This window comes from Tursiops truncatus, chromosome 4 (assembly GCF_011762595.2).
Source record: "Tursiops truncatus isolate mTurTru1 chromosome 4, mTurTru1.mat.Y, whole genome shotgun sequence".
NCBI lineage: Eukaryota > Metazoa > Chordata > Mammalia > Artiodactyla > Delphinidae > Tursiops > Tursiops truncatus.
In genome coordinates this window covers 7,440,330-7,464,237 of record NC_047037.1, presented here as the reverse complement: position 1 = coordinate 7,464,237, position 23,908 = coordinate 7,440,330, and the positions used below count along the sequence as shown (strand labels likewise).

Below are 23,908 nucleotides of genomic sequence, written 5' to 3'. Positions count from 1 at the left end.
CAAGTTAGTTCTCAGATAGGAATATATTTGGGGAAATGGTTAGTTCAGATTTTCATTCTCATTTGCTCTTTCTCATTTGATCTAGATCAGGGATCAGCAAACTTTTTCTGTAAAGGTCTGATAGTAAAATTTTAGGCTTTGTGGACCATGTAGTCTCTATCAAAACTACTTTATTCTTTCACTATAGCAAAAAGGCAGCCATAGACAATATGTAAATAAATGGCTGTGGCTGTGTTCCAATAAAACTTTATTTACAGGAACAGATGACTTGTTGGTGGACCAAAGTTTACAGATTCCTGATCTAGAAAATTAATTAACAAATGATTCCTCCCTCAACCTTTCCCAACACTAGATCCTTTTATACTGGAAATAGCGTTGGAATAGAGGATCTATATATCTGGCTCCCAATTATGGCCCTTCTAATTACTAGACGTGATACTCTGGAAAGTCTTATTGACATGGGTCTTATTTCAGTCATTATATTCGGTACTTAACATGTGTTAGCTGAGCTAATAAGATTGCTGTTGTTGTGCTTTATATCTTGGGTAATACTTTAACTATCACAGGAACTTTTGTAGCCTTAAGAAGAATACTCCAGTACAGATGGCCAAAGGCACATTAAAAGATGCTCAACATCGCTAATTATTAGAGAAATGCAAATCAAAACTACAATGAGGTACCACCTCACACCGTTCAGAATGGCCATCATTAAAAAGTCTACAAATAACAAGTGCTGGAGAGGGTGTGGAGAAAAGGGAACTGTTGGTGGGAATGTAAATTGGTACAGCCACTGTAGAAAACAGTATGGAGGTTCCTCCAAAAACTAAAAGTAGAGTTGCCATATGATCCTGCAATACCACTCCTGGGCATATATCCAAAGAAAACTATGATTTGAAAAGATACATGCACCCCAGTGTTCATTGTAGCACTATTTACAATAGCCAAGACATGGAAGCAACCTAAATGTCCATCAACAGATGAATGGATAAAGAAGATATATATAGATAGATAGATAGATACACACACACACACACACACACACACACACACACACATATACACAAAATGAATACTACTCAGCCATAAAAAAGAATGAAATAATGCCATTTGCAGCAACATGGATGGACCTAGAAATTATCATACTAAGTCAGAAAGAGAAAGACAAATACCATAAGATGTCACTTACATGTACAATCTAAAATATGACAGAAATGAACCTATCTATGAAACAGAATCACAGACTTAGGGAACAGACTTGTGGTTGCCAAAGGGAGGGTGCTGGAGGAGCGATGGATTGGGGATTTGGGATTATCAGATGCAAACTATTATATATAGGATGGATAAACAACAAGGTCCTACTGTATAGCACAGGGGACTATATTCAATATCATGTGATAAACCATAATGGAAAAGAATAGGAAAAAGAATGTATATATATATATATATATATATATATATATATGTATGTATGTATAACTGAATCACTTTGCTGTACAGCAGAAATTAACACAACATTGTAAATCAACTATACTTGAATAAAATAATATTTTTAAAAAAGAATTATAGGTCTGGACTCAGATCATTAGGCCCATGTTTCTGGTGTGGGGGAGAGGGAGGAAAGATAAAACTCTCCCATATGGTCCTGGAACTGGTCATGTTTAGAATCATAACAGACCTGGCACAGAACTGTGTGGTATTAAAACTAGGAAGTGAAGGGTCTGTACCAGAAATGGTAAAGAAAATGATGGCTCAATTTCTGATTCAAGAAGGAGGATAAGGAGAGTCAGATTTATGCAAGGAGGTTCAAGAGACCCTAAAGTCAAGCGGACAGAGTATTAGGAGCTCAGGGCACTGGTGGTAGAGCCAAGATAATGAGAAAGAAAGGGAAATCTTGCCTTCACTGTCCGTGAGAGCTCTACAAACCCTGCTCAGCTTCTTCCTTATCCAAGAGTTTCTTTTAATGAACTGAAGGTATATCTCCCAGCTCTTGTCTCATGAAGCTTACTGCCCGGCACTTCCTGGCACCTACCACATGGTAAATAGAGGAAGAACCATAAAATGTTGACATACAGAGATCATTTGGGGATCTATTTTGCATGAATAAAAAATAATATGTGTTAATAATTGGAAGTTTACCACGAGGTTGACCTATCTGGAATGTTCTAGTATACTTCAAAAATAGTTTTTGCACACTTAAAATGTGTACCCTGACCTGAAAGAATTATCTTTATAATACTAATTTAGTGAATCATAGAATCAAGGTTAGCGATCTAGGACCATTTATCTTAGATTTTACTGAGATTGTTGTAGATTCAAAATTTGGATTCAAGTGAGTGAGAGGCTATCATTTTTGTTTTAAGGAAAAAAATCAAGAGAATATCTTACAGTTTGCCCCCATGTCTGTAAGAATTGCTTCAAAAGACAATCTCTAAATTTGTCAGAGGCTTAGATCATTATTTGGTGAATTGATGGGTATAACTAGAGAAACATGGACCAGTTGAGACATGACTGTCCCTGAATTGAATATTTAATGTCACCCTGATTATTAATGCATGATCTAAAGATTTAAAAGAAAGTAATTTATTTATTTCAAGTTATTTGGCTTCTGTGCAACTCTCCTTATTTTGAAAAAATAAATAAAGCTAAAAATTTCCTTAAGGCTAATTCACCTTTTGTATATGTTTGTTGCATCATTTTGTGATTGGATTATATAAAAGTCTTTAAAGTTCATGTAAAAATGACATACAGTTGGTTTTCTTCAACCTTGAAACCATTGACATTTTTGGTTCAGATTAATTCTTTATTGTAGAAGGTTGTCTTATGTATTGTAGAATTTTTAGCAGCATCCCTGGTCTCTCCCCACTAGATGCTGGTAACACCCACACCCCAGTTTTGAGAACCCAAACTGTCTCCAGGTGTTGTCAAAAACTCCCCCGTTGAGAGGCATTAGTAGACAGCCACCAAGCCATCACTCTATAACATATGTTTAGCATTAAGGAATAGAAGAGGGATCCTATTAATAATAAAACCATTTCTTTAATAGTTGAATTTTGAAGTAAATTAATTGGTGTATTTTTGAGTGGTGCATTATTATGCCAGGCTTTCTAAGGAAGCCCATCATTTAGATATAAAACAGTCTTCCATAAATGACTCCTCTCTCTGTTCCTACAGCTCTTGTGTACATGTTTTTTATATCATGCTATGGTTGCAATAAGAGTATTGTATTATTGACTCTGCTCTTCAACCAGAGATTGCATGCAGAGAAGCAATGATGGAGTTACATCTCAGAAGGGAAAGTGAATTGCACCTTATCTTGGGACCTCCATGAATTAGTTGGATCACCTTCAAATCTCTCAGCACACCTTTTGTCTAGATAAATCAGACTGCTTACTTTTTCTTAAGGTCAAGAAATGTGAGTTATTTATCTTTGTCTCTGCAGCTCTGGCACAGGATAAATAGATGCTTTAAAATTGGATGAATAAGTTGAATCTATTTGTTGATCTTGTAGGCAAGGAGTTGGCATATGTTTTTATTGTCTGTTCTTCCTTTTTTCTCCTTTACCCCTACACTTTAATTCCTGAACATTTCTTCCTGGCCTGAATTACTCACAGATATCCTATTCTGTCCCTTCACTGACTCAATGGATGGCCAAGACTTTGTTGCTTTGCCTTCTATGAGCCCGAGAAGAGCCCAGAACAAAAAGGCACTAAGAAATTTTAATGCAGGACATTGAGGACAGTGAGAAAAATATTGGATTATTTCAGGATCCATCATGATTGTGATAAAATTGTTACTGCTACAAATTATCAAGGCAAACTTTTTAAAATTATTTTTTCATCTTTAATGAATTTCTACATTAGAATGCCTATAAACTTGTTTCTCATGTTAAGTAATGTTTAATGTATTCTATAACTCTAAAATATGGACCAATTTCCTATAGGACTTATTTTTCAAAATCAATTACCAACATTTTAAAAAAAATTGGGGGGGCTTGATAGCCCTAAAGAGAAAAGGACCCATAAATTATGAGAAATTAAATGACAAAGGCAAAGGGCAAAGGCTTTGGAATTGGGCAGAACTACATCTAATTGTCATGCTACCTCTTGTAAACAACAAGGATTTGGACAAGTTGTTTAAACTTACTGAGCTTTAGTTTCATTATCTTTAAAATGGGCCAGTGCCTACCTTAGAAAGTCACTATGAGAATTAGAGAAAAAATAAATTAGATGTTATCTAGGGTAATATTTGCATAAAGTAGGTGGTTGTAAGTCAATCATAATCACAGTAAATGATTATGATTAGTGGTGATTGTGGAGGTGATGGTACTGATATTAACTAGGTATGGCAAGGCCAAGGCTCTGCAAGGATTGAATTCTCTCTGGTCCTTTCTTACTCTTCTTTCTGGGTCAGGCTTAAATAGAACCTTTTTCTCTGTCCTGTGCCATATGTTGATGCTTTTTGGTTGTCAACTAATCCTTGCTAAGAAGCCCAGTCTCCCTTCCAGAGAGTATTTGTCTTTTAATAGAGGTATTCTTTAAGGTCAGATATAGGCTCAGGGATCTGAATAAAGATAGAAACTAAGGTAACACTACTCCATTGCTCTGTCTTTCATCTTTTCCTGATGATTTGTTTTCTCCACTCCAGGATCCCAAAACTAGGTGTATCAGTTAGCCTTTGCTACATAACAAATTTCTCCCAAACTTGGAATCAGCAACAGTTTTATTATTTCTTGTGATTCTTGGGGTAGGCTATACGGTTCTTCTGTTCCAAATAGTGTTGGCTGGAGTCACTTATATAGCTGCTATTAGCTTGGACCTCACCTGGGACTGGAACATTCTAAAGATTTCACACATCTGGTGCCCTAATGAAGGAGGATGTAATGACTGGGAGTTGTCTAGGTTTCTCTCCCTCCCTCCCTCTCTATCTACCTCCATCTTTATCTATCATTCTCTGTTATTCAGTATTTGAGTCCTTGCTAATTTACATGAAGGCTGCATCCCAAAGAGGGCAAATACAGAAGCTTCATAAGTCCAGAAGTCACACACTATCTCTTCTGCCATATTCTGTTGGTCAAAGAAAGTCACAGGAGTAGCCCAAATTCAAGGGGAGAGGAAATAAATTCTGTGTTTTGATTAGGAGAGAGGTATGTATGGATAAGAATGTGAGGCTTGTTTGGTGGCCATATCTGCAGTCTGCCACCCTCTGGGAAACCATTCCATCTCACCACATCTTCCACCTTCTCCTCCTGACTCCCTTTTCATATTTTTTCTGTCAGGGTCAGTGGAATTAACGGTTTCTCAGTTTATAAGGGGTGAATGGTTGTCATCATTCTCTTTAATGCAGTATGTTTAGTGGAAAATACGTGGGTTTTAGAGACATATAGACCTCCAAATGTATGCCAGAGGCACTTATTCCTGGTTGTATGACACTGAACAAGGTACATCAGCTCTCCTACCTCATGCACTAAGTAGAGAGGATAAAAATTACCTGATAGGGTTAACATGAGGTCTATATTAATATAGTTTATCCACAGTGATTAACTGAAACATGATAGATGCTCAATAAATGCTAAAAATTCCTCTATTTTTCCCTGTTTCTACCTCTCTCTCCCAGTTTTTCTATTCATTACCTTTTTCTGGAAGAGAAAAATTTTTGAAACTTTCTAAAAACCACTTATGATAATCACATGCATTTGTCCTAAGCCCTCTGACAGTTTCCAAAAAAAAATGCTTCAAGCTTTATAGAGCATTTTGAAAATTACTATTCTCTTATGCTGATTGCCTTATTCTTTCCTGAAATTATCCCGCTATTGCTACCCCTAAGCCTTGGCTCATGTTTCCTCTTGCCTAAGTAATCCATCTTGTGTGTTCCTAGGTCCACATAAAATCCTTTTTCTTCTAAAAGATTGTGTTTCTGGTGCCTAATATTTACAACTTTGTGTTTTAATCTATCTCTTTTTCCATCAGTTTTATTCTGCATAATAATTTTTGGGGTCTTTTAAACCATCTTCCTCCCAACTACTCACTCCAGATTTCACACACTATAATTACAACTAAACTATTGGCACTTTTCAGTACAAACACGTTGACTTGAATTATTCTACAGAACACCCAAAGAAGCATTAAAAACTTGTGTCAAGGGCCACACCATCCGTGTGAGATTCCAGAAACTGCATTACTCGATGTCTTGATAAATCCCGTAGGGGGGAAGAATAAGCAGAAACTAATAGCAATGATTAGGGACAATTGACTGATTGCCATTTTTGAGAGGACAGGGTGAAGAAAGCACATTATCTTGCTTGATTCATGCATTATTTTGTGTGATTAGAATTTCCATAAAAGAAACTCCTAACCAGTATGTGACAAAGCATTTAGAAAAATAAATTGTGGATAAGAGAATTCTGTGTCTATCATAATATTTGTTATATTTAGAATATGCAGGAAATTTTTTTCATTAGTGTGTGTTGCTAGATTTATTTATGTCCTTGATAAATATGGTCAGAACTATGTCCTAAAAGAGTAAGTAATTAGAGGCCAGTTCTTACCAATCCATTAGAGGTTTTATGGCTAAACGCGATTTGTTTGGTCTTGCTGCATCTAAAATCCTCTAAATCCAAAAGCAAAAGTCAGTTCACGTCTTCCCCGTGTAGATCATCGTAATATTTTTATAACAGTTAAAATTAAATTATTTAGCATGATCCCAGGAACCTGGGCCAAAAGTTTTCTCCCAGTTTCTCTGTTTTCTACTTAACTAGCAACACTCAACTGAAAGAAATGGAGTAAAAAGCAGAAATGCAGTGTCCTCTGGCAGATTGGTGTGTTCTTTCTGATTTGTGTACACACAACTCTCTCTGTGAAATCGCTGGTGCTCACTAAAAAATAATTACCCCAGCCTTGGTCCAGTTATTTGAATTTATATCTGAAAGACACTTTCATGAATTCAAAGGATTCAAAGAATCACTCATCAAAGCATTTTTGTTTCTATGATATTTTCTGAAAATGTGTTTCTACCTGTATCGTTAAGAAGCATAGATTTTTTAAAAAAATAGAAATATTTACTCTTCCATTTGCCTCTCCTCCTTCTCTGTTAACTGTTTGGTGAATATTTTTTCTGATTTTAATATTTATATATTTTAATTTTCAAATATAGGGATTGTTCACTTTTAAGAATCAAAATGGCTAGTGGTTTGGTACCTGCTTAGATTATAACCACAAATTTTGATGTCTTTTTAATATGTTTTAAAACATTTTTGTTATGAAAAATTTTAATCCAGAAAAAAAAGTAGAAAATATATTATTACAATAAAATCCCATGCATTCATTATCTAGCTGTAACAATTATCAACTTTTAAAAGTAGATAGATAATCATCAAAAAATATACAAACAATAAATGCGGGAGATGGTGTGGAGAAAAAGGATCCCTCTTGCACTGTTGGTGGGAATGTAAACTGATACAGCCAGTATGGAGAACAGTATGGAGGTTCCCTAAAAAACTAAAAATAGAACTACCATATGACCCAGCAATCCCACTACTGGGCATATACCCCGAGAAAACCATAATTCAAAAAGACACATGTACCCCAATGTTCATTGCAGCACTATTTACAATAGCCAGGACAGGGAAGCAACCTAAATGTCCTTCAACAGATGAATGGATAAAGAAGATGTGGCACATATATACAATGGAATATTACTCAGTCATAAAAAGAAATGAAATTGAGTTATTTGTAGTGAGGTGGATGGACCTAGAGACTGTCATACAGAGTGAAGTAAGTCAGAAAGAGAAAAATAAATACCATATGCTAACACATATACATGGAATCTAACAACAACAAAAAATGGTTCTGAAGAACCTAGGGGCAGGACAGGAATAAAGACTCAGACATAGAGAATGGACTTGAAGACACAGGGAGGGGAAAGAGTAAGCTGGGACAAAGTGAGAGAGTGGCATGGACTTTTATATACTACCAAATGTAAAATAGCTAGCTAGTGAGAAGCAGCCGCATAGCACAGGGAGATCAGCTCTGTCCTTTGTGACCACCTAGAGGGGTGGGATAGGGAGGGTGGGAGGGAGATGCAAGAGGGAGGAGATATGGGGATATATGTATATGTATAGCTGATTCACTTTGTTATAAAGCAGAAACTAACACACCATTGTAAAGCAATTATACTCCAATAAAGATGTTAAATAAAATAAAATAAATAAAAGTAGATAAATATAAATTTGCTCTAACAAATATCAAAGTGAAAAATTCTTGTCATTTTGTAATTTGATTTATTAAGTTTTGCAAAGGAATTTTATTGCTTTTTTATGGAAATTTAATCTTGATCTTCATACCTAGAATCTATTATAATTTTTAATACTTTTTAAATTATTAATATTAGTTTACTCAGTCCCTCACTTTATTTCCTGCTGTTTTGCTGCTTGGACATTTCGGACTTTTAAATTATTTTAGATAGTTCTTCTTCTCACTCCCAGGGGAAAACTACCTGCTCATGTAAAAATCCTCTAGCATTATTCTGATTTCTTTTAACTCAATAAGGGGTCTATTCAAAGGAAATTGAAGTCTTGCCATTGAATTCTAAAACAATTCTCCTTTTGTCACTTTATCCAGTTCTTGCATAAAGGCTCCTCCCAAACTTTCCCCAGTTACTTAAATTCCTTAACCAGAAGAACTGAAGTGAATATATCAACTACATGAATAAAGAAATCAACTAATTCACACTAGCTACAGTTAGTAATTGACCTACCCCTATCTCTGTACTAAGTTATGAGTAACAAGATTTTTAAACAATTTAATAATGTGTTTTCTAGACCAGAAATTATGTAAAGGATTATCCAGTATACTTTTCTACTAAGTGTATATTTTTTCCTAGTTTTAAAAAAAGTAGAATACTACTTTTTTTATTAACCTTTTCTTTTTATTTGAAGTATAGTTAATTTACAATGTTGTGTTAGTTTCAGGTGTACAACAAAGTGAGTCAGTTACACACACACACACACACACACACACACACACACACACACACACACACGCCTATTCTTTTCAGATTCTTTTCCATTAGGGGTTACCACAAGACAATAAGTAGAGTTCCCTGTGCTATACAGTAGGTCCTTGTTGGTTATGTTTTATATATAGTAGTGTGTATATGTTAATCCCAAACTCTTAATTAATCCCTCCCCTGCTGTCTCCTGCTATCCCCTTTAGTATACTACTTTTTAATTTTGATTCAAGATTACTTATTCAGTAATTTCCTTTTTTTTTTTTATTTTTGTCCTCTCACTGTTGTGGCCTCTCCCGTTGTGGAGCACAGGCTCCGGACGCACAGCCTCAGTGGCCATGGTTCACGGGCCCAGCCGCTCCGCGGCATGTGGGATCTTCCCGGACAGGGGCACGAACCTGTGTCCCCTGCATCGGCAGGTGGACTCTCAACCACTGAGCCACCAGGGAAGCCCTCCATTTTTTTAAATGACAGAGTTCTTTCATTCAATAAAATGTCATTCAGAAACCCATTTCTAAAATAGACACACAGAAATGGGACTTGGCCTTGTGTATTACCTGTTGATTTTTTCCTGTTCCACACTCAGCACATTTCCATCCCTACAACACCTCCCCTAATCCCTGTGAATCTAAGGATCCCAATTAAAAAACACAGTTCCTCAATGACTTGATACTTGATAATGTTAAAATATTATGGTTATATATTTATGTGATAGATATTGTGATTCTGTTTTAATCATGTTTATGAATATGTATATGTATGTAAGTAGATAGATAGATCAATAGGTCACATAGAAAGATATGATGCCTTGAATTTGCCCCCCAAAAATCTGAATGAGTAAAATGGATGGAAATAAACAAGTCAGTACTTGTATTCATACTTGAAGCTGGGTGATGGTTATACCAGAGACAGAGTTCTACAGAGAAACAGAACCAGTGGGGTAATATATATATATATATATATATAATCTTTCTCTGATTTAGATATTCAAGATCAGTACCAACCAGAAAACAAGCTGCACACTCTAATGTGTCTTTTTTTGGTATATATGTTATACTCAATTAAATATTTACTTCATAATGTAAATAAACTAAAAATAATTACATCAGAAGTGGTATAAAATATACATAACTGTAAAATATCGTCTCTAGTCTTATGCACAGTGGTCTTTAAGGATGTCTCTGAAAAATAGACTAAAAACGACAAGAGGTGAAATCAATGATGTGATTTGTAAATGTGTAAATTTTTATATTTTATAATAAATTTTCTGACACATGACAGTCAAGTGTCATATTCTGACAAGATCAGTTCAGTGTAACAAATTTATAATAGATGTGGTACCAACCAGGGTTCTTGGCCTTCCCCAATCAATAGAAGTTGACTAGAGGCCAGACAAGAAGTTCAGGCAAGGCTTTATTGGGGCCCCTGCTACAGCAAGGGGGAGCGAGAACAAGCAACAGTTTCTCTTGCTTGCTTCCCGGGGGCGAGGGGCGAGCTGGTTCCTTACATGGGGGTGAGGGTAGGGGTGTGTCCCTGGGGTCGGGCCAGAGGTGTGGCCTAGGTGGTCTGCCCGCCCCTTTGGTGGTGTTGAGTGCAGGGGGCATGTGCAGTGCCCTGCTTTTGCTCCCGGCTCTTCAGAAGTTGCAGTTGGGTTTTTTGGTCTTTTTGTATCTTGTTGTCCATAATTTGCCCCAGCTGCATATGCACGCAGTTATTTTTAGTCCCTTATAGTTTCTTTGTATTTTCTTACTCAAGGAGACGTTTGTCCAGGTGCAAGCATTGCAGCAAAGTGTCCCAGGTCCCATCCTGTCTCAGATGGAAGTAATATGTTTTGAGGAAGGATTCTTTCCCCAAATTGACACAGACTCTTGGGCCACCAGCATCACTGAGATGAGGCACCAGCTCCAGGCTTCCATGCAGCTTAGATTCTCACATGTTGAAAGCAATTAAAAGGCCTCAATATGCTGCACTCAAAAATCAGTAAAAACAAAGCAATATCCAGATGTAACCTGAAAATACCCCTTTCACTTTCTATTCTGAAAAAGTTATAGATTCATGGGCATTTTCAATGATAGTAGAGAGAGAGAAAGGTCTCAGTCGTTTCCAATGGTTACATCTTACATAATTATAGTATAATACCCAAACTAGGAAATTGGCCTTGGGACATTATGTGTGTATAGTTCTATGCCATTTTGTCACAAGGGTAGATTTGTGTGACCGCCACCATAATCAAGATACGTAACTATTTCATCTCTATAAATATCTTCCTCTTGCTACCCTTGTGGAGTCATACACCCCCCTACCCTCTGACTACTGCTGGTCTGTTCCCCACCTCCAATATTTGGAGAATGTTACGTAAGTGGAGTCATGTAGTATGTAACTTTTTGTGATTAGCTTTTTTTAACTGAATATAATGCCCTGTAGATGTATCCAAGTTATGAATACATTAATATTTTGTTCCTTTTTATTCCTGAATGGTATTCCATAGTATGGGTATACCACAATTTATTTAACCATTCACTGATTGAATGACATTTGGGTTGTTTCCTGTTCTTGGCTATTACAGATGAAGCTGCTATGAACAGCTGTGCACAGGTTTTTGTGTGGACATAAGTTTTCATTTCTCTGGGATAATTGCCCAGGAATATAATTGCTGGTTTGCAGGGTTAAGTATATATTTAGTTGTTGTTTTTCAAGAAACTGCCAGACTATTTTCCAGAGTGACTGTATCGCTTTACATTTCTATCAGCAATGTGTGAAATACCCGGTACCCCCACTTCCTCACCAGCATTTGGTATTGTCACTAATTTTAGCTCTTCCGGTTGGTGTGCAGTGATATCTCATTATAGTCTCAATTTGCACTTCCCTAATGACTAGTGATGTTGAACACCTTTCCATGTGAATATTCGCCATTCTTGTATCCTCTTAAGTGAAATATCTCTTCTTGTGCTTTGTTCATTTTCTAACTGGATTGTTAGGTTTTCTTAATTTTGAGTTTGGGGAGTTCTTTATGTATTCTAGAGATAAGTGATTTGGAAATATTTTCTCCCAGTGTGTAATTGTACTATAAATGTGCCAATTTTGAAACTTACATGTATTATTAAAATTGAACAATAACCACAGGAATTGTTTTGAATCAAGATTAACAAAAGATTTTGGGTTGAGGAAGAATCTTTTGTCACTGGAATTATTTTAAATTACCAGCACGTGGCAGTAATAAAAAGCTGACCAAACGTGGTTGGAGTATTGTTTTTAAATTTTCTACAGTCAACACTTCTTATTGCCTACACCTGGTTTGGACGCTCCCACTGCCCTGCCCCAGCACACGACCCATCTGATAGATCCAGATATTGGCAGGTTTTTGTGACATTCTCAGGCTAGCAAAGTCACAGTAGACGATTGCAGAATTAAGTATATGGAAAACCATAAAATACATAACCCAAAAATGTCTCCTAAAGGAAACTACTTAAAGATGTATTCCAGCCAATAGAAATGATTCAGAATTATAAATCTAAGGATGAAGAAGTTATAAATTTATGTCTTTCCTAAACCAGTTTGGACCCATTATATATTAAATCCAGAGGGATTCTTCAGTTCATGGAATAAGCCAAGTCCTGTAACAATTCACTACATTACTCTTCTTTCCCTTCTAGTCATTTCTATGTATCATAACTGTCAACTGGAAAAAAACGCACAACCTAGAAGTTGAGAGTTATGTTTTATATGGTGGACATTCTGAGGACTTAAGCCTCTGAACTCTGAGAAACTGTTCTGAAGAAGCAAGGGGGGTGGGGGGGTGGAGCCAGGATATATAGGATTTTTTTCAACAAAAGACCAGGTAGTTGGAACATCAAAAGTTTACTGTTAATTAAAGAAAACCAGATATCTCAAGTTAAGGAACTTAGTCCTTTTCTATGTATGGGAAGATGCAAGAGTCTGGGCTCACTGAAATCATTGCTTTGATAGGCATCTCAGCTACCTGGGGCCAGCATCCTGTGCTTTCTCATCCAGAGTCTCCTCGGGGTGGCTGCAGCAGTTGACTGCTAGATGATTGGCATCCTGTTTCCATCCTGAGTTCCCTCAGGGCTCACCTTTGGGGAGGCTGTAATGTGATGTCTTGGTGGCTGCAACATCCTTTGTTTACTTATATGGCAGGTGGCAGTCTTAGTTCACATAACAAATAGTAAATATTTTTTTCTGGGGCACCTCCTTTACCCCACAGTTCAGAGGGTAATCACCACTTAAACACCAACCAGCTGTGTTTATTCAGACCATGTGAACAAGGGTAAAGCTGCAACACTGCTGATGCAGGTCAGGATCTCTGGGAAGCAGGTCTGAGGTGGAGATTGTGGGAAGTTTTTAGGCAATCCTCTTACGCTCAACACTTGTATAACGGGATAGAAGGAAGGAAGGAGCAGAGGAAGAAATTGGGCTGCAATGAAGTTGCAATGAGATACTTTGCCCACTCCAGGTACACCACCAACTAAAGCTGTGTGTCCTTCAGGGTTGGACAGGGGGACCTCCTGTTACACACCCATATTGACCCATCATTGAATGCAGGCTGCAATGGGAAAGGGACATGATCTTGATCAAGGTCACTTCCTTCAGGTAAAGGCAATGCCAGAAAGGACTGAGGGCTAAGAGGTGAGGGCTCTGGGCCGGCATACTCCCAGCCACCACAGACTTAACCCTTTTTATAAAAAAAATTTATTTTTTACTGCATTGGGTCTTTGCTGCTGCACGCGGGCTCTCTCTAGTTGCGGCGAGCGGAGACCACTCTTCTCTGTGGTGCGCGGACTTCTCATTGCAGTGGCCCCCCTTGATGCGGTGCATGGACTCTAGGTTCACAGACTTCAGTAGTTGCGGCACGCAGGCTCAGTAGTTGTGGCTTGCAGGCTCTAGAGCGCAGGCTCAGTAATTGCAGCACAAGGGCCTAGACGCTCCACTGCATGTGGGATCCTCCCAGACCAGGACTCAAACCCGTGTCCCCTGCACTGGTAGGCGGACTCCCAACCACTGCACCACCAGGGAAGCCCGAGACTTAACCCTTTTAATTCTGAGGGGGCATCTGGTTGTGTAGCACAGCATCACTACAATTCTGCCAGCAGAATCATTCAACGTTTTTCATTTCCCATCACGGAAGCAAGGCTTAGTGCATGAACAAATGACCATTTGCATTGCAACCTTTAAAAGAATATTCTGTACATTTTGAAAATAATTTTATATATATAATATATATATACTATATATATAATCCATATTGAATGAACTGAGTTACAGACATTTTTCTTAATCAAGTAAAGCTACCATCCAGTCCCATGTCTTCTGGCAGATATTTTTCCGTATCTAAAAATCTGTGATTATTCTGTGTTAATTATATTTAAGATTAGTTACATGATACGAGTTCAGTGATGTGAAAAAAAGAAACGAAAGAAATCCTAGAACAAAATAAATTCACCAAAATGTTAAATTATTTCTGGGAGGTGGTATTATGAAACAGATTCATTTTCTGCTTTATATTGCTTACACTTCTAAATTTTGTAAAATGTACATGTATTATTTTTTAATATTCAAGGAATAATTGTGTATATGTTATGTAGTTGCAAATGAGTTAGTAAAACAATAAATGCAGTAAAAATTTAGAAGAAAATGCATGAAATCGTTATTGAAAACAACCAGGCATTCTTTATTTCTTTATTTTTCTTTATTTTCAAAAACTTCCATAATGGGTACATTGACTTCATTTTCCATTTTGGGGGGAAATTTTTGTCATTTTATAAGTTGCAGAAACTATGAAGCTTCTAATGTCACCTCATTAAATATGAGTTTTCCCTTGGTTACTCATAGATATTTTCTATCAAGTTAAAGAAAATTCCTTCCTTCTATAGCTTGCTTATTACAAAGTTATTTTTTAAAAAAGAATAGTTATGGAGTTATGTTTAAAAAATAAATGTTTACTGAGATAATGACATGGGTTTTTTTCTTTATAAACCTGATGAATTATATAATGATTTCCTAAAATGGAGCCATCCTTGGAATAAATCCCAATAAGCATGGTACATTTTCTTTTAATACACTTCTATATTCAGTTTACTAATGTATTGTTTAGGATTTTAGCATGTATATTCAAAGTGGTATATGGTTATCTTTTTGTATTATACTCACCTAGTTTTGGTATCAGACTTTTCTGAACTTGTAGATTGAATTCAGAAATTTTCAGGCTTTTTTGTTCTCCAAAGCTTTAAAAGAATTATTTGTTCCTCCTCCTACACTGCTGGTGGGAATGTAAATTGGTGCGACCACTATGGAGAACAGTGTGGAGGTTCTTAAAAAACTAAAAATAGAGTTACTGTATGATCCAGCAATCTCACTCTTGGGTATATATCTGGAAAAGACGAAAATTCTAATTTGAAAAGATATGTGCACCCCAATGTTCATAACAGCACTATTTATAATAGTCAAGACACGAAGCAACCTAAATATCCATCAACAGATGAATGAATAAAGAAGATGTGGTGTAATATATTATGGAATATTACTCAGCCATAAAAAAGAATGAAATAATGCCATTTGCAGCAACATGGATGGACCTAGAGATGATCATGCTAAGTGAAGTAAGACAGAGAAAGACAAATATCATATGATATCATTTATATGTGGAATCTTAAAAAGGATACAAATAAACTTACTTACAAAACAAAAATAGACTCACAAACGTAGGAAACAAACTTAAGATGACCAAAGGGGAAGTGGGGGGAGGGATAAATTGGGAATTCGGGATTAACAGATACACACTACTATATAAAGAATAGATAAACAATAAGGACCTACTGTATAGCACAGGAAACTACATTTAATATCTTGTAATAACCTATCATGGAAAAGAATCTAAAAAAGATATTTTATATATATATATATATATATATATATATATATATATATATATATATATATATGAATCACTTTGCTGCACAACTGAAACATTGTAAATCAATTATACTTCAATAAAAAAAAATTACTTGTTCCTTTCAGGCTTGATAACCCTGACCTTTAAAACCATCTGAAATAGCCTTTAGTGGGGGTGATAAACAGTATGAACGAAATGGTCTCTTTCTCTACTTCCTTCCATGGTTATTGGTACTCAAGGTTTTTACCACTTTGGGGACCTATTTTGGGAATTAACTACCCTCCCCAAAGTATTCATTTAATCTAGAAAACTATGCTGATAGATTCTTGCACAAAGTAATCTCATCATTTAGAAGGTCTTCTCAATTTATGGTCCTTTTAAAAATCTTAACATTGTTGATGTTGTCTCTATTTTTCCTTGAATACAATTGCCAGAAGTTTAACACTTATCTTCCTTTGGTTTTATTGATCCTATATTTTCTAAACTTTCTTTTCCTTTTCATTTATTTCTTTCACTTGTATATTCCTCTGGTTGACTCTTATTTGGTTTCTCTTAGAGCAAGCCATAGTTATGGAGGTGACCATACAGGTTTATCCTGTGTCTGAGAGACCCTTTCATACAGGACTGTGATTTAACAGGGCACGTGGCTGCCCAACTAGAGACTGTATTCCTCAGCTTCGTCTACAGTTCATTGTGGCTGACATAGTCTGAGGAAAAGTGAAGTGAGCTTCTGCCTACCTTCTACTTTCCCTTTTTCTTCTCTTCTTCCCATTCTCTATATCCCAACCCTCCAGGACTTCTTTGAGTTCTTCCAAGACACTGAGCTCCCTTCTGACCAAGGTTCTCACACCTTTTATTTGCTCTCAGGAATGTTCTTCCCTCTGCCACCCCTCATTTTATTAATAACTCTTCCTCCTTCAGGTTTTAACCCTGAGTCATTCATCTTAAGCAATTGATGCCTCACCCTAACCACCCCGTCTCTAAGGAATCTGGTCAGGTCCCACTGCTACATGGTCCGATTCCACTTTAGTCTTGTCCGTTATTTGTTGTGAAATATTTTTTACATTCAAAAATATAATATCTGTAATACATACAATATGAAAATATTTTTAAAAATCCCCATACACCCCAAATCCAGTTTAACAAAACATAATTTTACTAATTCCATTTAGTAAGGCACATGGTAACCCAGCTAGAGACTACATTTTCCAGTCTCTGCAATTTGCTGTAGTCATATGATTATGGGTAGTTTTGTAGCACATACATTTCCCTAGATGGTATATTACTTAGTTTTGTATATTACTTAGTTTTGCATGTGTGTGAATATTATAAAAATGTTGCCATGTTGTCAGCGCTCATCTTTATTGCTTTTGTACTTAGCATTGTGTTTTTGACATCTTTCTGTGCCAACAGGTAGGGGCACCATTTCATTCATTTTCCAGTTATTCTCACTAAGTCTAGTTTAATGGAATTTTAACATCCTATGTCATAACTAGACAACCATTTATGCATTTCTTTTTTGTTTATGGACATTTGGCTTGTTTCTAGTTATACACACAAACACACTTGTGTTTCAAATGTATTTCATATGTATATTTTATGTGTTTGTATTTATATGAAAAAATTATGAGTTTCACTGTCAAGACTATTTTTTTATTTAAGTGAGTTGTTCCCAATGCTATTTTTGAATTTTTTTTTTTTTTTTCATTTGGGAGCTACCAACCCAGGACCATTTTAAATTCATTCCTTTGCCTGGGAGATTTTCGATCACCTAAGTGGAATGATTTTCAATCCCAATCTTGCATGAGGGTTAAATCATGATGAAAACTTTTCAAGGAAACCTTTTCTTTCTCCCTTCCACTTAGAACCAAGACCAAGACACATACATTTCTCTGATATTTCCCTTTGAGGGATTACTTTTTAAGATTATAAAAGTCCTGTTGTTTGATTTGGAATATCTCACCCATAATTAGGTTTCTCCACAGAGAAGGGATTTGGCCTATTGACTGTCATAAATCTCTAATCTGGTCCATTTTGTAGTTAGCATTGTAATTCCATCCGTCATTTTCATACCGACGTACACTGCATAAGCAGCCTGCTGGCCTTTCCTACCACATTCCTGTAGACACTATCTTAAAACTCTGGCAATTTTCCAATTTAAATATATGTAAAAATTACACCCTGATCGATTAATTATTACATTTTCAGATGCTGCTTATAAGACTTCTATGCAGACCAAAAAAACTTAACACATGAAGACATAACCTTAATGTTTAGTAATACAATAAAATGTGCTTTGTTCAATCGAGTTTCCAAAAAAAAAGTACCCCTTTTGATCTTCTACGTTGTGTTTTTTTGTTAATCTGTTTTTATTGATTCAGGTCTATAGTAATATATTCTATTTTAAACATTCTTTCAAAGTTTGAAGCAAAAGGTGAGCAATGAAAAAACATGTAACATCAGATTAGACTTTTGCCATGAATAAAAGCGTCCTATTTTCTGGTCATTAAAAACATCCCAGTGTGGACTGAGAATGGGGGGCGGGAATTAAAGGCCTTGAAACACCTGGAGATCAGGCTGAGAGGGGCACTGATTATGACACATTCATCTATGTGACACTTAACACCAAGCAGCATTTGAACATTGATTTAAGTCATTAAAGGACTTGGGCTACATGTGGAAGTAGAGAATTTAGACCAATCTGGCTTCACAGACTGGCTCTACTCCTAACTAGCCATGTGGTCATGTGACACGATATTAGACCTTTCAGTTTTCTCCTATGTAAATGGAGGATAATAATGCTTATCTCACTGAGTATTTATGAAGATTAATTGAAATCGGTTAATACTGAGGATCTAGAACAGGGCCTGGCACACACGGGCCATCAATAATAGTTACATGGCTTCCCCAGTGTAGCAACCAAACCAAATCATTTTTATGAAGAGGAATCAAACAGCCTTCAAGGTACTACAGAGGCTTGATGATGAAGCTTAGATTAAAAGTTTTTAATTTTTATATTTTGCAATTATTGTCATATATATAGAATTTATTAAGCATAAAATTATATGTTCACCAACTGACCAAATAAACACTAAATGTTTCTTCATTTCATAGAGTCAATTTATATATTTCTCTTTGGCAGTAGGCCTTTGGAAAGAAAATAAAATAGCTGAATTCTTACCTAATTTTACTAAAATAGAGTCCAATTGGATTAAAAATTTAAATGTTTAAAATTAAAAAATGAAGACATAAACATGTTGGAAGAAAGCAGACATAGATTTTTTAAAAATAATTTTTGAGTGAAGACAGTTTGGTTATGCAGGACATAAAGTCTAGACACCAAAAATTTATAGATGATAAGTCTGACAACATAAAAAATGTAAAATTTTTATACAGCATAAATAAAAATCCAAGGTCAAGTAACAAAAGGGGATCATTGTCAACAGCATGTGTGATAAGAAAATGGTAACTAATATACAAAGAGCTCGTGCAAATAAATAGAAAGTACCAACTTAATTTCAAAATTGACAAAAATAATACGAATAGACTTCATAAGAATAAATGCAATTGGACAATAATATTTAAGTGAATGTTTATCCACACTCCTCATTTTAAAAATGCAACTTCAAAAAATGTTATGGCATCTTTCAGCTATTAAAATGTTAGGCTACTCTTATTTTATATTTCATAATTTTGATGTCTGTGGTAAAGCAGAAACATCCACTCAATGTTGCTGGGAGTGTAAGTTGCTGGAATTAAATTCGGAATATGTATACCAAAATTTGTAATGTACATATCCACTCCTAGTAATTTGTTTACTGAATATCTTGGCATACCAATGCACAGCTCTATGCATTTAAGAATTTTCATTGCAGGATTATCTACACAGATTTTTTAAAACTCCTGGACAAACTAAATGTTCATGATAGGGAAATAGTAAAGGAAATAAGACTAGTTATATCCTTAACATGGTACACTCTTAGCTGTAAAAAAGAATGGCAGAGAACTATAATGTGCAAATTAGAAATGATTTACATTACTTTGATGTGGAAAAAGTAAAATATAAATAATTTTTATTGCAAACTTCCATTTATGCAAAGAAATAAATATAAATGTGGATATAGCATATGTATTAGATATTTTTCTGGAAAAAATTGAGAAAAAAAGGTTGAAAGTAGAATTAGGGATATGAACGTGGAACGGCAGGAAGGAAGGAGTAAGAGTTTTTGCTTAATGCTTTCCTGAACTGTTTGAAAGTTTCTCTGTGCTCTTGTATGTTTTACTTTAATTTTTAAAAATAATGATGTGAATATAATGATAAAAATAAATAAATTGTAAGGAACTAAAATTCCATTAAATGTCATTAGGAGCCAGCAAATAATTTTAGGTGTTGAAAAACATGTACTGTGTGCTCTTAAGAAGGAACTGCCAAAATGACATTCTTGGGGTCAAATGATACATTCATTGATGCTTAATGAGTTTTATTTTCCCCCAGACAAAGCCAAAGGGAGATCAAGAACAGGGACCCACTTTGATTCAGCCCGGAGACGGAGCCGAGCGGTCCTTTATCACATCTCTGGCCACCTGCAAAGAAGAGAAAAGAACAAATTGAAAATAAATAATGTAGGTGGTGTGTGTGTACACAGTGAATGCTAGACTCTCCCTTGGTGGCAGTGTTTGATTCACAAAAGAAAGCCTCCAATTATGCATTTATTGGCTTTGCTAGATTTTTTTTCCACTTTGGTTTGTGCTTTCCTATGAAAAACAAACTGGAAAGGGTCAGCAGTCACGAGGCATTTCTGTAATAAAAATGATTAATCATAGTGTTATCACAGCATAGAATATTATTTCAGTACAATATGGCACTAGGGACACTGCAAATGGGACTGGTTACATTTTATGAACAAGTTATATTACACATCCATAGTTTGTTGGTTAAAATTTCTCAAATTTAATTTTAGCTCCATCTGTTTTTGCACTTTATCTAATTTCACTGAATGCTTTCATCCAGGGGGGCCATGAACAAATCAAAGTCATTACTTTATTTGGAAAATTTACATTTTATGCAACACAGAGTTGGAAATTTCACACCTTGGAACTGAGTTTGAAGTGACATGCCATATATTATATGGGTTTTTTTAAAGTCGCACTCTTAGTAAATTATGGTAGGGCTCCTCTCTGAAACCTGGTGGTTATCTGTCAACTGTGCCTGTAAAAGGTGACTCTGTAGAGTTTTAAGTGACACACGTCCTCCAGGATTTCACAGCTAATTTTATCATTGGTTCTGAGAACTAAGAGACTGCACTCGGAGATCCAGAACTCTGTCTGTTTGGTTGTAGATATTCAAAGATGATTTTTCAAATGATGGTAGTGTCATTAATCTGCCTTGCGGAATCTCCAGAACATAGAACTTTGGGGGTATGTGTGACTATGGGCAACAGACATCGAGACTCAGGGTCTAACTTGCCAATGACTTTAGAAAAAGTCATATCAAACAACCATTGCTGTTTTGGAATTGATCTCAGATCCCGAGATTCTGGGAGTAAAGGACACAGGAGAGTCTTTGGCATCTCATTGTACACAGAGAGCTTGAGGCTACCTAATCTGACATTTGGATGCTTTGCTAAAGCAGTCATGCATCAGAAACACAAAGTAGCCGCTTACCTGATTTTAGTGAGCAAAGATGCACCAGCCCAGGTGTAGAGCATGATCTCACATGAAAGGGTTGGCAACCTGGTTTTGCTTCAGTGTGATTCCCCTCTGGTCACATTGGTTTCCTGAGAGTCCAGGGATACACTTCAAACCATGCACACCACTAGATCTCTGAATCCTTCCCCTGGTTCCTCCTTATACCTGCCTTCAGTTACCAAGTCAGCCTTAGTAACAGTAAACAAGTTCTAGGAAGAAAACAAAGGTAACCACACCTGGGGTTGATTCTATGCAAGCCAGCCAGCAACACACCTAAACAAATATTATCCTGAGATTCTGTAATGCTGAAAGATGACACTCTTCTAGCATTTAGTCCAGAGTCATTTAAATGTACCAAGTATTAGTGAGCTTAAAAATGCATTCACAGAATATGCTGTTTTTCCCCTTTTGATTCAACAAAGTACAGACAGTACTTAAAAATCTTATTTAAAAAATCATAACTCCCACCCCTTGGCTAATTTGCTAAATTGCATTTATTTAAGAAGTAGAAATATCAGTGTGGAGCATTAAAATAATACATGGTAAGGAAAGGTGTCAAATCAGCCCAGTGAATCTGACAATACAGGTAACATCTTATTTCTGAAAAGGAAATGTGGAATCAGGACTGGCCTTGTTCACCATCTCTTTTCAAGGAGAACAGGGCAGAATGACTAAAAGACAACAGAAAGAAGAGGGAAGAGGAAACAATGATCTGAATGGTTTACTGGCTAGACAATCAGTCTTTGGGGAATTCTGGATATATTAACATTCATGTGCCCCAAAAAAAGACTTCTTAATGTTTTTGTAGCTCTTTGCTATTTACAAATTCTTTTTGCTGTTATCATATCATGTGATCCTTACAGCAAGCCATTACTAGATAGGATTTTTATTCGTTCCAATTTAAAGATGGAAAAGAACAACTTATTTGAGATCTCAAAAGTAGAACCAGGAGATGTGGGACCCATCCATGAATCTTCTGACTCAAAACCACGGTGCTTCTGCCCCTACCTTGCTGCTTCTCTCATACAATTCTGTGGAATAGGAATGTATGATTCAACTCAGAACAAATTAGCTCATCAGGCCATTAGCAAGCTCTGAGAATCAGGATGTAACACCCTTTAATCCTGGCTCTAACTTTGCCACATGGTACCTCTTGGAAAAGGTTTTTAATTTCTGGTTTCCTTGATTTTTTACTCTGTCTATTACATGACATTGGGATGATGCAAATGTCTTCAACCCAAAGATCACATGGGAGCCTTGGGAGCTTGAAGGGACAGTGCTTTAGATGCCCACATGTTACCAACAGGGTACCGGGCTGGTAGTCATCGAAGACATATGCTACCTTGCAATTACTCAGCGTAATGACTGTAGAAACATTTTCCCATCCCTTTGTTCATTTGGATGTTAATTTCAAAGACATGTTGCAAAAATAGTTTAGGAAACAGTTACCTTGATTAGGCTTTGGCCTTAACTACTCTGTGTCGGTAATACATAGGGTAGAGGTTAAACTACTCAAACACCATTGGTACTAAACAATAGGCTTGAAAATGAATAAATAATATATATAACTAACATCAAGGATAGTTGGTTGTATTATTCTTTAGGCAAACTTCATAGGTTTCAGGGTTATAAATAATATGTCTTTTCCCCCTTACTTGCTAAAAGCACACTTTCCAATTGTTAGAAATTTTCTTCCATTCAAAAGGGTTTTGATAAAACTTTACAAATAGAGAAGCAGGAGGAGAAGGACATCTCTTTTCTTCACTCAGGTGATTGTGTCAGGATGTATGCAGAATTTGAATGAAAAACCTTTTAAAATTTAAGTCTAATCTGAGATGTATTGGATTCTCAGTATATTTTAAAATAACTTAAATCATATATTTTAAGTAGCCTATAAAAATGAAATAGTGTGATTTGTTTTCTGATTTGTGGAGATAACTATTACATTGCTGACCTTTTTCATCAGCATCACTAATGCTTCATATAATCAACATAATTCAATAAAAAAATACTTTACTTCTTGAGTTTTCCCAGCCTTCACTCCTAGAGCTGGCTTCTCCCTCAAATAAAGTCAACATTTCATTTCTGTAACATGATAGAAAAAGACTTATTTGGATAAAAATTGAGATATTCTTCCATGGCTTTTGCTTATGTGTTATCGCAGTAAATATTTGAAAAAAAATCGTATTGGAATCCATCATGTCCTATTGTAAGTAGAAGTGCTTGTCAACCTTGAGATTTATACTTATGGACCCCAACTCTCTCTTCTCCGATGCACCAGCCTCAGCTTTGATGAGAGGCCCAACAGGG

At 36.0% G+C, this 23,908-nt stretch overlaps 1 protein-coding gene across 1 annotated transcript in view; it reads left to right on the top strand.

Moving 5' to 3' along the window:
- Positions 1-23,908, top strand: part of KCNH8 (potassium voltage-gated channel subfamily H member 8) — a 386,943-nt gene that overhangs the window by 192,704 nt on the left and 170,331 nt on the right. The window contains exon 4 of the mRNA XM_019934429.3: positions 20,406-20,533. Coding sequence (XP_019789988.2) covers positions 20,406-20,533 — 128 coding nt within the window. The remainder of the gene's footprint in view (positions 1-20,405; positions 20,534-23,908) is intronic.